This window comes from Rattus norvegicus, chromosome 1 (genome assembly GCF_021556685.1).
Source record: "Rattus norvegicus strain SHRSP/BbbUtx chromosome 1, alternate assembly SHRSP_T2T, whole genome shotgun sequence".
Classification (NCBI taxonomy): Eukaryota; Metazoa; Chordata; class Mammalia; order Rodentia; family Muridae; genus Rattus; species Rattus norvegicus.
The window spans coordinates 91560478-91573923 of record NC_141534.1 but is presented as its reverse complement, the minus strand read 5'-3'; the positions used below and the strand labels follow the sequence as shown (position 1 = coordinate 91573923).

Here is a 13446-nt window from a genome sequence, read left to right as displayed (position 1 = left end):
GTGAAAATTCAGAGAGGTAGGCGTTAAGAACAGACAAGAAGAGGACAGTGTACTATGACACCTGTTAAAGTTAAAGAGAAGCTTTGTACAGACCAAACACAGTTCTCCTAAATATTCACTGGCTCATGAAAGGTGTTTTGAGAAACCTTAAGCTGTATGAATACAAAAAGGAGTAGACTTCTGGGGTCTGAGGGATTTGAACTTAAAAACACTCCAGTCAGCAGAGGGTCATGATGAGCACTCTGTAGACACATGTGTTTAGCATCTGCAACTGAGTGGGAAACCTTCGCATGGTTGAGCCCAGCTCCAGCTGGAGCTGCTGAACTACCTTCTTCATGGTGGTGATACTAGAAGACCCTGACCTGGTGCTGGGGACACCACACTGGCTTGTCAGTCCAAGGGGCAGGGGTATAATTTTTAAGGAGAGAAGAAAAGGGTGGTCTGTGTCAGCATGGGGTAGGACATAGTAGTATATTTGGTCCAGAGGCACAGAGGGTAGGGATAAGGGACAGAGACAGGAGATGGAGGAAGAGGAAAAGGAGGATCTGTCCCAGAGGACCAAGGACTGCCTGTGGACACAGAGGAGACAGAAGTGACACACAGGAAAAAGGCAGTTCATAAGGCTAAAAGGGGAAGGATGACATAGTTAATTTTAATTGGGCATGTTAGTTAGGTGAGCCATGGGGCTTTTGAGTGCTGTATTTCAATAATTGGATTCTGGTTCTTGGAAGTGAGCTCAGGAGGAGTAAGTAGATAAATAAGGGAGTAGACCTTAGCAGCTTGCTTTAGGAATGTAACCTAAGAGGTTGTTTGTTTGTTTGTTTGTTTGTTTGTTTAGCAAGGCAGAGGGAACAGGAGGGAGGAACAAGACTGCCAGAGGCACATTCTCCACTCTAGAGCTGGCCAGACTGGCCTCACACTTACTCTCCATGAGAAGGGTCCACTCCCCTTCTCTTCATTGTCTCTTGGCTTCTTCTGATGTCATGTCAATTTAATTTTTTTCAAACCTTACTTTTAATGATAGTTCTTAGACTCTTTAACCTCCCTTGTAGCCCATCACCCAGCAAAGAAATGATACAGGGGAAGTGGACCTGTTTAGGAAGTTTCTTTAGAGCAACTCCTGTCGGTGTTGCCTGGAAATTGGCAGTTCAGTTCACAGGTCAGCAGCGGCAGCTCGATCCACTTGAAAACACCTCAGCAGTCCAGTTCAGTGGATTCAGCATAGCAAACACCAATCAACAGCGGTGACCCGACCTAGCAGAGACAGCCAGGCCTCATCCTTAGCCCAAGTCAGCAGGAGGGACCAGGAGGAACAGCAGGAGAAGGCCATGCCTCTCTCAGGGAAGCAAAGATCAGCGAAGACCCACAAGCGTTGCACAGCTAGCTCTATAAGTAATCCTGGGTCTCACTCTGTCACTATGTGGGGTCCTATTTATGCCCTCCAAACATCGTGTGTCCTCTACAGGCCTCTCCTCAGTACATGCCTCACCTGAGCAAAACATTACCAACACAACAGACTCTCCAAAGAACCCTTAAAGTTTCCACTTCGAGTCACACCAGGTAGCAAATCTCATGAAAAGAGATTTATTGGAGGGTCGCGAATGGAGAGGAGAATATAAGGGTGGCTGCCTCTGCTTCTCTAAGTGGACAGCAAGGACCTGAATAAGGGCAGGGCTTGTATAGGATTTCTTAAGGGGCGGAGCTTCTCAGAGCAGAGACTTCCAGAGTGAGGATAGGTTGGATTTCAAGTCCTGAGGTTAGGGAGCTCAGGGATTGGTAGCTTTTTTTACCCCTTTACCCTGCATCTGGCACATGGGTTGGGATGCGGAGACCTCAGCCAGAGCTGGCTTTGGCTGAAGCGTCCTCACTGCTGAGGTGCTTGGGTGGGCTGGAGAGGAAGTCTTGTGACCGTGGAGAATTTTGGGGGGGGGGACAGCTCCTGTGATGGTATATCTCGAAGAACATAGGCTGAAACAGAAAAAAAAGCTCCTATTTTTATACATCATGACAGCTGCAGGTACAGGAGGTGGTGCTGTTTTGACAGGCGCAGCCATTTTAACAGCTCTAGCTGCTCAGGGACTACATGAGTGATGTACATTATATGAACTCAGAAACACTTTGCAAGGAAATAACTGCTTTCTATATAATAAATAAATAAATAAATAAATAAATAAATAATTTGTTTTTAACAAAAGAACTGAGATCCAGAAAGGTGATTCAGGGTAAAGGCATCTGTTACCATATCTGACATCCTGATTTTGATTCCTGAGATCTAAATGGTAGGAGGACTCAATTCACTTCCCGAATTGTTCTCTGTCATGTGCAACATGACACATGTGCGCCAACCCACAAGCACACTAAATTAAATGGAATAAAAGAATTGACATCTATATCTAATCTGAATGCTCATGTTCCCGCGACTGAGGAGGGTAAATATCTGTGATGGCAATCTGTGCCCTCACCAGCTCCCTACTCATATGTACAATTTAGAGGCATCTCCAGTGACAGGGCAAAGGGCGTTCCTCACAGAGCCCTCCTAGATACCATGTGACCCTGGGATTGGAGGATGACCTCCACAGCAACTGCCACTGTATACGCATGCGTGCCTTCTGAGGCGGCCAGTTACTGACCTCACTGGGGACCAATCAGATGCAGCGGTTCTCCAGGCTTATCCAATCAAAGACTGAGAGGAATATTCATCAACCAATGGGGCTTCGGTGGTCTTGTCTGCCTGCGGTTGCCACTATGGGCAGGCCTGAGAGGAGTTGCGCGTGCGCAGACAAGTTACAACGTCAGAGCACAACTGTAGTCTTCAAATGCCGACACTCTGGTGAGAACGTTCTGAAGCCAGAAAGAATTTTGCCGCTTACAAGGAAACGGAGCCTTGAGAGACGAGATTTCCCAAGCCCCGAGGAAAAAACAGTGAGGAGGAGCAGGGGAAGGAGGGAGAAGGAGCATAAAGGGGGTCCTGAGTTTGAGAGAGGAGGGCTGGGGTATGGACGCCAGAATTTGATGACGGGAAACCGGATATTGAAGTCTTGGTTTTGAGGGAGGCTCAAATCTGAGGGAGGAGGGCTTTGCTCTTACTGGGGCTGTTCCCTGGGTCTTCGAAGAGTGCTCAGTTGTGGACTTTGTGTCTAAGGAATCATCTGGGTCTGCTCACCCATGAATGAAGGAGAGGCCTGGGTTGTACCAATGGCATGGTGCTGAGGATTGTACGCCGAGGTGTGAAGAAGGGTGACAAGAATCCTGGGTCCAGGGGAGTTGGGGCTATGAAAATAGAATCTAAATGCCACATTCCAAGGACAGCCAAACCAGGGCCCTCAGAATTCGAGTTCTGTTGGAGCTGGGTTCTGAGGACTGAGATGCTGAGGCCTTGAAAAGGTTCGGCTTGGGCTCTGAAGTCCTGAGGTTTAGTTAAAGCAGGGGCTCCCGGGCCATTGTCCTGCATCTAGACCCTGAAGGAACACAGTCGCTGGGATCCTGGACTCAGGGGACCCAGAGCTAAGATATACAGCCAGAGAGAACCTGAGGCACAGGAAGCCTGCTGGAACCTCCAAGTACTTAAGACAGACTGGCTTCCCAGGATTATGTTCCCTAGAACTGTCCTGGCCAGAAAACAAGGATTAATCCATCCCTGTCTGGTTGAATTCACTCCTGTAGTTTATCAGTTCCCAGGTCCTGATCAGCTCTTCCCAGTCTCAGAGAAGCCATGGGAGCCTGCCACATCCAGTACGCCCTGCTCCTCTCTCTGCTGGGCTTCGTCCCCTGCTCAGGTGAGGATAGAACAAGAGCAATTGTCACGTCGTCATATGAGTGTCGGAATGTCCCACCTATCACTTAGTGTCTCTTAACAGAGGAGAAAAGAACTGCAGACACGGGAGGAGGAAACCATGTGCAAGGCCTGAGAAGGACTTTGTGTCTGACAACACCTAGCTCTCCTACCCAATGTAGGGGACCAGCACCCTGCCCACAGTTTCAGTCAGGAATTCACAGATTACACTTCCATTGTCCCATCATCAATAATGGGTGCCCACCATATTGTTGTCCCCTGTGTCCCTCATCTTCTTGGCTTCCCTTGAGTCGTTCTGTCGCCCTAGAATGTGTCTCCTCCTGCTTTTCTTCTCAGACCCTGTGAATGACCCCTTGTCTCTGGGACTGTATCAGGGACATAGAGGCAAGAAAGGATGTGTGCATGAAGACATAGGAAGGCAGAGTCATAGAGGATCCTGGGGGCCATTCTAAGAACTCGTGTTTTATATTTATTTTTATTAATTTTTAATTACCTTCAATTGTGTGGGTCTGCCTGCCTGCATGAAGGTATATGCTAATACATTTTGGGAATCATCTCAGCTCCTGGAAGAACAGTGAGTGCTCTAAGCACTGAGACATTTAAGGTCAGAATTTTATTCTAGGAAAGATGGGGCCCTACCAGAAGTTTGTGCCTTCTCAGGACTTCTCAGAGTTTCTCATGGGCCTGACCTTATTACCTAACCATTTAAGAAACTCCATGTGCTGCTGGGGGTACATCCAGTTGGGTAGAAGTGAATGGGGATCAGAGAGACCCAGGACAGGCAGGGGAAAGTCCTTGTGTCATCTTAGAGCTGGCTGGAGGCATTAGAGGTGGGGACTGTGGTCAGGGTCTGCAGGGCCACAGGGTTTCCTGGGGACTGCAACATGGGCTGCAGGGAACGAAGAATGAGAATGGGGGCAGAGAGGCAGGTGGAGCAACTGGGGGAAGGAGCCAGCTTTGAACAAGATGGAGAGAATGTGGGTGGGGTGGATCAGAGAGAGTGCAGGTCTGGTGTGTAGGAGGAGGGCAGCTCAGAAGTGAGGAAAAGGTCAGACCCCTACTTGGGCCACTGAGAGGGCTAGGGTGCTTGTGGACACCTGTCCCAGGTACAAGAATTTCTGCATGATGGGGCACACGTGATGCTCCTGCAAGGTCCCTTAGGGGAGGCCCACGTTCAGGATCCTCAAACTAGATTGTTTGGTGACCTTGAGCCTAAGGTGACAGCCCAGATTCTGAGCCCAGCTTGCCGCTTACTGCCTGGGTGGTATTGGGCATGTTCCTCCTGTCTGTTGCCCTCCCTTGACATTGCTGCCACTTGCTGGAGGCTGCGGTTAGGAGATGACACAGTTGAGCCAACAGTGGAGAGAGCAGCTTGCTCTGCAGACCCTGTGCTCCTGAAGCAGAGGCCAGGCTAGACCACATAGCCAGATCCTGTCTCAGAAACACAAAAAGTGAGGATGCAGGGGGTTCATGTGTGGAGATGCATTTCTGTATCCAGACATTGAGCAGCACTCAGTGCTCACTAGCTGTTGAGCAGTTTTGTTTGGGAATCCAGGACCTTTCTGTTTGTGTTCGTGTTATGCAGGGTGATGGTTCTGTTGGTAAAGGACCCTAGGACTGGGGAAGACAGCTGGTCTTACTGATGCCTGGGTCGGGCCAAAAGAGTGAGTCCACATTTCAGCTATAGACACTGAAATCTGATAAAGGCAGATCGTGGGCATTGTCCTCTGCGTGCATGTTCCCACGCACACGCTCCCCAAGCACTAACACAGATACACAGAGACATATATGGCTCCGGGCCTCCTCCTTTGCTATTGTAATGAGAACATGAAACCAGATGGGGAGTAGAGAATGCCTGAAGAGGAGCCATGAGTGGAGAGGCCAGCCTTCCTTGCAAGGCTCTGAGAGGAGGTCCCTGCAGGGGTTTAGGCAGTAACTGGGTGAGGAGGGCTGCAGGCCTGGAGGCTTTGAGTTCTGAGCACCTCCTTAATGCAAGCCGGTGATGTCTCAGCCAGGGCACTGGGAGTATGCTTCAGAATGTGATGGCCTCCCCTAGCCCAGGAACTTCAGGGAGAGACATGGTGGGCCCCCTGACTCTCATACATCTTGGATTTTCCTCTCCACAGATTCTCTGACCTGTCAGATGGGATCCATTATGCACCTCGGCAGTGGTCTCACTAAGACAGCAGTTGAATGGAGAGAACAAAACACCATGATGACTATTCGTGAACAGAGTTGTCAGGAGATTCTTGTTCTTATAGATGTAGGTGCGTGGTCTAAGATGGTGGGACACACTTCTACACCAGGCCAAGCCCAACCCTGTCCTGGATTCTATGCCCTACAGTTCTGCCCAGCTCCCCAAAAGTCTGAGATCTCCCATGTCTGACCCTTGTTCTGCTGAGCTGTGATGAGGGCATACAAGGAAGATCTGTGCTAATTAGAGGGAGACCCTGGACTTGAACCCTTGTACCACATGAACTGGGTGGGTGCTGGGTGCCTGCAGTGCCAGCATGGGGCTGTGGGTGGAGACAGCCAACTTCATCTGCAGCAACACAGGGAGTTCAAGAGCAGCCTGGACCAGAGGAGACTCAGAGCCCAGAAGAGAGAGGGAAAAGGGAGGTGGGGAATGGAGGAGGGGGAGGGAAGGAGGGAGAGAGGATGCTGAGTGCCTGAGTCCTGTTCTGCTAAGCCTGAGTCCTTGTGCAGCTCCACAGGGAGGTGGGGAGGAGAGAGAAGCAGAGCCCAGGGAGCCAAGTGTGGGGTGAAGGGCAGAGTGTAGAGAGAAACCCAGCAGGGGAGAGGAGATGCTGACCAGACTGAGGCTGTAGCATGGTGCAGGGGCTCATGGGAGACAGTGAGGAGAGGCCTGGTAACAGGATCTGCAAGGGACAGAGCAGGGCGAGCCAGGTTTGGGCTTCAGTCTGTGGCAGACTCAGATCATGGTCTGTCCTGCTGTCACTGGGGCTCTAGTCTCCCTAATTGGGAGCATCCATGGACCCACAAACTAGGCATCCAGTTCTCAGCACCCTTTCTGTCCGTGTCTCCATTCCATGCTTGTATCACGCCCCCCCTTCAGGCAAAAAATCTGTCTTATTGGGAAGCAAAGGTACCAGCACAGAGAATCATAGGAATGTAAGAAATATCACGGTGTTCGCCCCTGGACCGGGAATAATGGCCATCGCTTTTTACCACGTATGTGACTCTGAACTGTGCAACAGTTCAAATAGCAGCAGAGTCCTACTTGACTCGATCCCTCGTGTAGGTATGTGACCCAGGGACCCAGAACTTGAGGGAGGTGCCCGTGACTGCAGCTGGGAACATGCTCTACAGCCCCTCCTCCTCTCTCCTCAGCCCCTCCTGTGCCAGGAAGGAGCCAGTGTCCTGTCCGCTTGCATTTTAAGGATTCTGCCAACCGCAAGTCCAACCTTGTCTTCTGCCCTAGAGGCACTCGTTGTTACAGTAGTGAATTGGCCTTCTATGGAGGTAAGGGATGAAGGCTGCCTCCCCTGGACGAGGGAGATAGTGGCCATGATTCCAGCGGCTCAGGAGGAGGGATGAGGACTCCGGGCTCTAAGGGAGGTGTGCAGAGGCCTGGACTTTGCAGAGGGAGTGTGGCTGGAGAGTATAACTCTGGGTGTGAGGGAGGAATCCTGCCCCTGGACCAAAACTTCTGGGTTCGTAGGAGGAGGGCTGGGGCCTGGACTCCTGGATATGATTTTTTTTTAAAGGTTTCTTTATCCTTTATCCCTGCTCCTTGACTTGATCTTTATCTTGTAGGTGGCCTCAATGTAGTCTTTAGCATTTCTGGATGTCTGGTCTATCCTCAAAAACGCTTATTGAAAAATCAAAGTTCAATTGGAACAGTCTCCATAACAGAAACCCGTTTTCCGTCCAACAGTGGTGATCCATTCTCACATGGACTTGTCCCAAGTATGCTCCTGGCCTGGATGTTAGGGCTCAGGTCTCTTCTCAGCCCTTCGTTTACAGCAATCTGATCTTTCTGCTGAACCCATTTCCTGGCCATTCTTAATCCCTCTTGACCACCCATACCCAGCCCTCCTGTGACTTCATAACCTAAAGACCTGAGATGGGGCACTGTCGTTCTGTGTCACGCCCACCTCGGCCGGCAAGGAAGACGCAACACCGTCGGATTCTTCTCAACAGCCTTTATTGCAGGACCACCTCATTGCTGATACAGGGACCTCGAGCGGCAAAAACACTCGCCTTATATACACAACAGGCTGTGGCTATGCTAATTGTCCTTCAGGGATTGGTGGAGCACGAATCACCCCACTATCACCCCCGCTATTTGTCCTCCAGGGATTGGCGGAGAATGAATCACCTCACTAGCATGGTACCGCCAGGTGCAAAACCCGCGCATGCGCAGTACCGCTGTTCACCACAGGAGGGCGCCCTACAGTTCTGCGATGCCTGAAGCCCTCATCCCTCACCCACACACCCCTTCCTCCTCATGTTTAGGTATAGGAGCCGCTGAACTCACCCTGCTACAGAGCAGACGATCACACATGGACCACACATGTGGAAAAATAAAGTTGCTGTTGTTTCTCCAAATCCTGGGTTTCTCTATGTGAGGAAATGAGGGCGCACAGTGGGGTCCATGGCGAGTCGAGCTGCCAAGGCCTGGTTTCCATGGTGCTGTGTGGCCAAACTTTTCCTGGGGACTCAACAGTAACATCTAGTCAGCCACATCAGGATTCCTTGACAGTACAATGTATGAATACCACCAAAGTCCAACTTGGTAAACCATGAGGTTTACAGTGGAGTTAATTCCAGGACTATGCAGAAGTCACCCAAAGACAGCTGCTTCACCAAAGCGTGCCCCGGCATGAGGGACAGCTCACAAACCTGGGAATATGGAGCACCCTGCACAGCAGGGAGCAGCTCATGAAGCTTGAGGGCGCCCCTTCCAGGTGCCCCAGTTGGTGTAAACCTCCTGCGGGCAGCTCGAATGGGTTCTGCTTCCAGACATCTGGTCTGGTGTCAGAGCCTCCTTTGCAGCTTGGCTTATCCTTGAGTCTTCTTTGCAGCTTTTATTATGTTCCCTTGCATTGAGGGCCTGGTGAATCTGTTTGGTTTCAGGGACTTCATGAAGCTATTTTGAATTGTTCTCTATGAGTTTATTTATAGTCACTTTATGTCCAGATCATAGTCCCTCTTTCCTCCCAGTCACTTTCCTCACAAGGCCCCTTCCCAAATTCTCCCCTGTTCCTCACCTCTGAGAAGGAAGAGGTTTTCCCTGGGTACCAGTCCATGTTTGCACCTCAAGTCATTGCAGGACTGGGCGCATCCTCTTCATCTATGGCCAGACAAGGCAGCCAGTTAGTGAACAGGATTCACAGGCAGGCAACACAGTCAGGGTCAGCATCTGCTCCAATTGTTGAGGGACCAACATGAAGACCAAGCTGCACATGCGCTGCACATGTGTGTTTATGGGGGGCTACGTCCAGCTCTTGTAAGCTCTTTTGTTGGTGGTTCAGCCTCTGGGAACCCCCAAGGGTCCATGTCAGTTGACTGTGTTGGTCTTCTTGTGGAATCTGTATCCTGTTCAGGTTCCTCAATCTTTCCCTGAATTTTTCCAAAAGACTTTCAGAGCTCAACATAATGGTTGGCTGTCTAAGACCCTCAAGTCGACGTCATTTTCATGAATGTTTGATCCCTACATGCTAGTAAGTTTTGCAAAATAAGCAGTCTTCATCATTGCATAGTGTTTAAACCTGGAGCCTTGCTTCAGCAATTCTGAACCTTAACCTTTAGGGGCTTGTGCTGGATGCTGGGCAACCCCTCCACTTCATGGTCAAGCATTTCTAGGGGAGCAATTGGCTCTCCACAGATCCATGAGCTGAGGCATGCCCCCGTGTCATGTGTCTTTGTGGTTTTTGTCTCTTGTCCTGAGTTGCTCAGAGTTGTCTCCTGATCTGCTCAATGGGGGTGGGGAGGGTATTTTGTTGTTGTTTTGTTTTGTTTTGTTTTTTCTCCTTTTGTATTTCTTTGGCTGACACAATCAGGAGGCCCCTGGAGGAAGGGGAGAAACACTAGAGGCTTCCTCCTGGCCTGGACTTTTCAAGGACACTCCAGAACCCCTTATGTTGAGAAATGTAAAGTAGTCTATGCCAGGTTTTGGTAGAAGGTGACAGGACCAGAATGAACCTAGTAGGCAGATCCTGAGGGCAGGGAAGGCAACCATCTCTGAACACTAACCCCATGCCAGTGGGAGCTGGAGAACTCCAACCAAGCACAGCGTTTGGTGGAGGCTGGTGGGTCGTTCCTGAAAGGCGGGGTCTGACAACAGGAGAGGCCGCCGTCAGCTTAATTTGGGTTTCTTCTTCCAACTTCTGGAGGCTTATTGTGTGCTTGTGGTTTATTTGCTCTCCCCTATTACCTTGAGAGATACCAAGGGACAGACAGTCAGCTCCACTCCGCTGGGCCTAGTCCAGTTATGCTCAGGGACCTCAAATACCTGGCAGGGAGTCTAAATGCAACTGTATGGTCTGGACAACTCGCCCTGGGTTGCAGGAGCTCTCCTCTGTCTTTAACTATTGCAGCATGGGACGTCTGGGTCTCTTTGATGGGACGTCTGGGTCTGGGGGAAAATGGTTAAAACTTCATTCGCTGGTCACTCACCCCTTGACTTAGTTGTAACAACAATGGCAATGACAACAACAACAAAGTGGCTAAATTGGGACAAAAACTGATAAACTGGAGCCGCCCTCGGAGCCCTACTTCCTGCCTGTCCACGCTAAGCCAGGCTCGGCTCGTGAGGCTGCCGAGCTTCTCAGTCTGTCTGGATCCAACAGGAAGCAAGGAGCCTCCCTTGAAATCACAGCAAACAAAATAAAGTCCCGTCCTCTGTTTTAAATATGTAAATGTATGCGGCCATTGCATGTCTGTGTCTGACCAGTCTTAAATGTAAGTTTACTATGATTTGTGTGTCCCTGTCCTACAATATCAATTTATAATATATGGTTAATCATCTATCATCACCGCAACAGAAAGTTGGTTTAAAACAACTCAGGGTTAAAGCCATTCTTGGCAACAACACATGCAATGAGCTAACCAAGGCCTCAGGAGGTACTTTTGAATTGGGATATTATTTTTATGCAATTTCTATCCTACCCTAAAAAATCAGACTTACAAAAGATAGGATTTCAAAATGATTCTTTGGGGAGGTATTGAAGGCGCACCTTCGAGTGTTGGTCGCCGTGGTTTTTTAGTTTTGTTTTGTTTTTGTGTTTTTTTGTGTTTTTGTGTTTTTTTGTTTTTTGGGTTTTTTTTTGTTTTGTTTGTTTGCTTTTTGTTTTGTTTTTTTGTTTTGTTTTGTTTTTGTTTTTGTTTTTGTTTTTTTTTTTGCTGGTAGCCAAACTTGGTAGCGTGAAGGTAATACACTTGGTGTTGATTTTACAGACACTGAACTGTTTAAACAGTTGAGAGTGTTTTTTGTCTTCCAGAGTTTATGGTTAAATATATAAAGCTATGGGACATTCAGAAAAGCCTTGAATGTTTCATTGGGATATCTGTGTTGGTATATGATGGCTACCCTAAAGGAGGAAATTTTACTGGACAGCAGCAATCAGGTTATCCAGTCATGGAGGGGGAGTCAATCATGGTGAGAAGAGCTCAGACGGTTCCTATTATGATAGGCATGGATCGGACGATGAAAATGATGACTATGATAACGGAAGGTTTTCTTTTAAAAACACAGCTGTTGATCAATGCAACATGTTACCGGTTAGAAATTCATTTCTGAGGTCTCTTTATCCATTGCAGCTTTGTCTGTTTCATTTCCCTCTTATAATGCCAAATATATTGCCCTATAAATTAAGATGTTTATAAATATATATAAATGTAATAATGAAAATTAAGAAATTTGTACATTTAAAAACTGTATCGAAAGGTTAAAACCTTTAAGAGGTTAGGAATCATTGACCTGTGGAATCCATGCTCCTACCTTCCAGTTTGCCTGAGCTCCTGGGCCCTAGGAGGTCTCTCAGTCCAAGAGCTGAACAGGTAAGAGCTCTCTCAGCCAAGGTCAGAACAATCCCTAGTCTCCTTACAAAATATGTTTATGGGTTAAAAACCTTTTATTTTGACACTAGAAGAGCTTCAATCGAAAACCATAAGTTTTAAGGGTGCTATAAAAGTTCTAGTCTCATACAAGCTACTATAATTAAGAAATACCAGTTAATAGTCAATAAATAAACTTATGAACCATCATATCCTCTAGTTCAGAAACCTATTTAAAGTCACGCCAAGTACTGATGCCGTTAATTTCAAGATAAAGCTTTATTCAGTCTCTTGTTTTATGTTTCTAAGGTACTACTTGAAACAGGTAACTAAGAACAAAATTGTCTAACTCAGATATCCTAGTAGGTGACAGCCCCCAAGCCAGACAGAGATCTGCTGAGTATGGCATTTGATGTTTAAACTTACTATGACAGAGACGCCCAAATCCTAACAATGATCCCCAAGGTCTCCAAGAAGAAAAGGGCACAACAGCAGAGGACACCGCCTGGATTGTGGTACCCTAACCACTTGGTGAAACTGTCCTAAAGCTTCATCTGCTGCCAGGGCCTAATCTGAACCATGAACCAATAGGACACCGGGAAAATTGATTGCTACATGTTGCTTAAGACAAGAAGAACCCAGCTTTCTCCTCCACAGGAAAGTCTCTAGGATTTGCCAAGCCTGGCAGCTGAAGGTTGATCCAGTCCTGGGACCTGTGCCCCCAACCAAGCCATCAACATCACAGGAACCTAATGGGATGGCCATCTGGGCAATGGGTAAATCTGTCATATTAATTGACACATAAGACATTTATTTAGGTTACAATGTATCCTCCTCAGATCTCTGATCACATTGACATCTAAGCTAACTGCAGCTTAACAGCCAGACAATAGGCAACTAGCCCCTTACCTCAAGGTAATTCACCACCGTCTTAGTTCATTGCTCAATTCATTAGTTAGATAAAACTACCAGGGCTCTTATTAAAAGGGCAAGCATGTTTGCCTTGTTCATAAGCTTCATATTAGATGACTGCTCTCAAGAATTAGCTGCCCACATCTCAGGGTAAAAAAGGTGAGATTAAAAGTTTATGTAAGGTCTGAGGATATAAGAGCTTCTAAAAATATTTAAAGGTCTAGGAAATGATTGAGGTTAGTGATACAAACAGTAAGGATTAGAGGATGTGGAGGGGTAAGGAGAAAACTTAGAGGATAGAAAAATTACTTCAAATGGAGGATGTTTTAATGTTGGCAAGTTATAAAAATTAGAGGGTCTAAGAAGGCATCTTAAGTTATATTAATGCAAGTTATAAAATATAAGGAATGATGCATAAAAGGGAATCTTTCATATTTACCCCATGCTGTTATTATACTAAGATTTCAAAAGGTCAGAATTTAAACGTTAACCAGTGAAATTTTAATAAGCTAATGGAGCACTGGCTGTTTAGAATTTCATCACTAGCTGAAGGTTTTAAATTCCCTTTGGCTGTCTTCTGGATGGAGACTTAGAGGTGCTTCTTGTCATGTTACAAACACCTCTGCTCAGTCTGTGTATCTAACCCTCTGACCTGAAGAAAGGTTTTCTGCCTTTTAACCCAAACCTATAGATTTACCAGGTCTCAAAAGCATGAGTCT

The 13446-nt window shown here is 47.6% G+C and overlaps 1 protein-coding gene, 1 long non-coding RNA gene and 1 pseudogene across 2 annotated transcripts; 1 reads left to right on the top strand and 2 right to left on the bottom strand.

The window, feature by feature from the left end:
- Window positions 1-107: 107 nt before the first annotated feature.
- Window positions 108-959, bottom strand: LOC148007282 (guanine nucleotide-binding protein G(I)/G(S)/G(O) subunit gamma-5 pseudogene; annotated as a pseudogene).
- Window positions 960-1568: 609 nt separating this feature from the next.
- LOC120096889 (uncharacterized) lies at window positions 1569-3773 on the bottom strand. Its single transcript, XR_015646290.1, has 3 exons — window positions 3164-3773; window positions 2631-2841; window positions 1569-1968 (listed from the first exon to the last, which is right to left on the bottom strand). It is a non-coding gene; the product is annotated as an uncharacterized LOC120096889 (long non-coding RNA).
- Window positions 2792-8365, top strand: Cd177l1 (CD177 molecule like 1). The gene is made up of 6 exons (XM_087599973.1): window positions 2792-2922; window positions 3672-3776; window positions 5920-6060; window positions 6870-7055; window positions 7145-7276; window positions 7571-8365. The coding sequence occupies exons 2-6, from the start codon at window positions 3713-3715 to the stop codon at window positions 7786-7788; spliced, it is 741 nt and encodes a 246-aa protein (XP_087456099.1). The 5' UTR covers window positions 2792-2922; window positions 3672-3712; the 3' UTR covers window positions 7789-8365.
- The last annotated feature ends 5081 nt before the right edge of the window (window positions 8366-13446 follow it).

Bases quoted from the DNA above. Each gene is read 5' to 3' on its own strand.
- Cd177l1 (XM_087599973.1), top strand. From the start codon at position 3,713: ATGGGAGCCTGCCACATCCAGTACGCCCTGCTCCTCTCTCTGCTGGGC. The intron at 3,777-5,919 runs GTGAGGATAGAA...TCCTCTCCACAG, and splicing joins GGGCTTCGTCCCCTGCTCAG to ATTCTCTGACCTGTCAGATG. The intron at 6,061-6,869 runs GTGCGTGGTCTA...CCCCCCCTTCAG, and splicing joins TCTTGTTCTTATAGATGTAG to GCAAAAAATCTGTCTTATTG.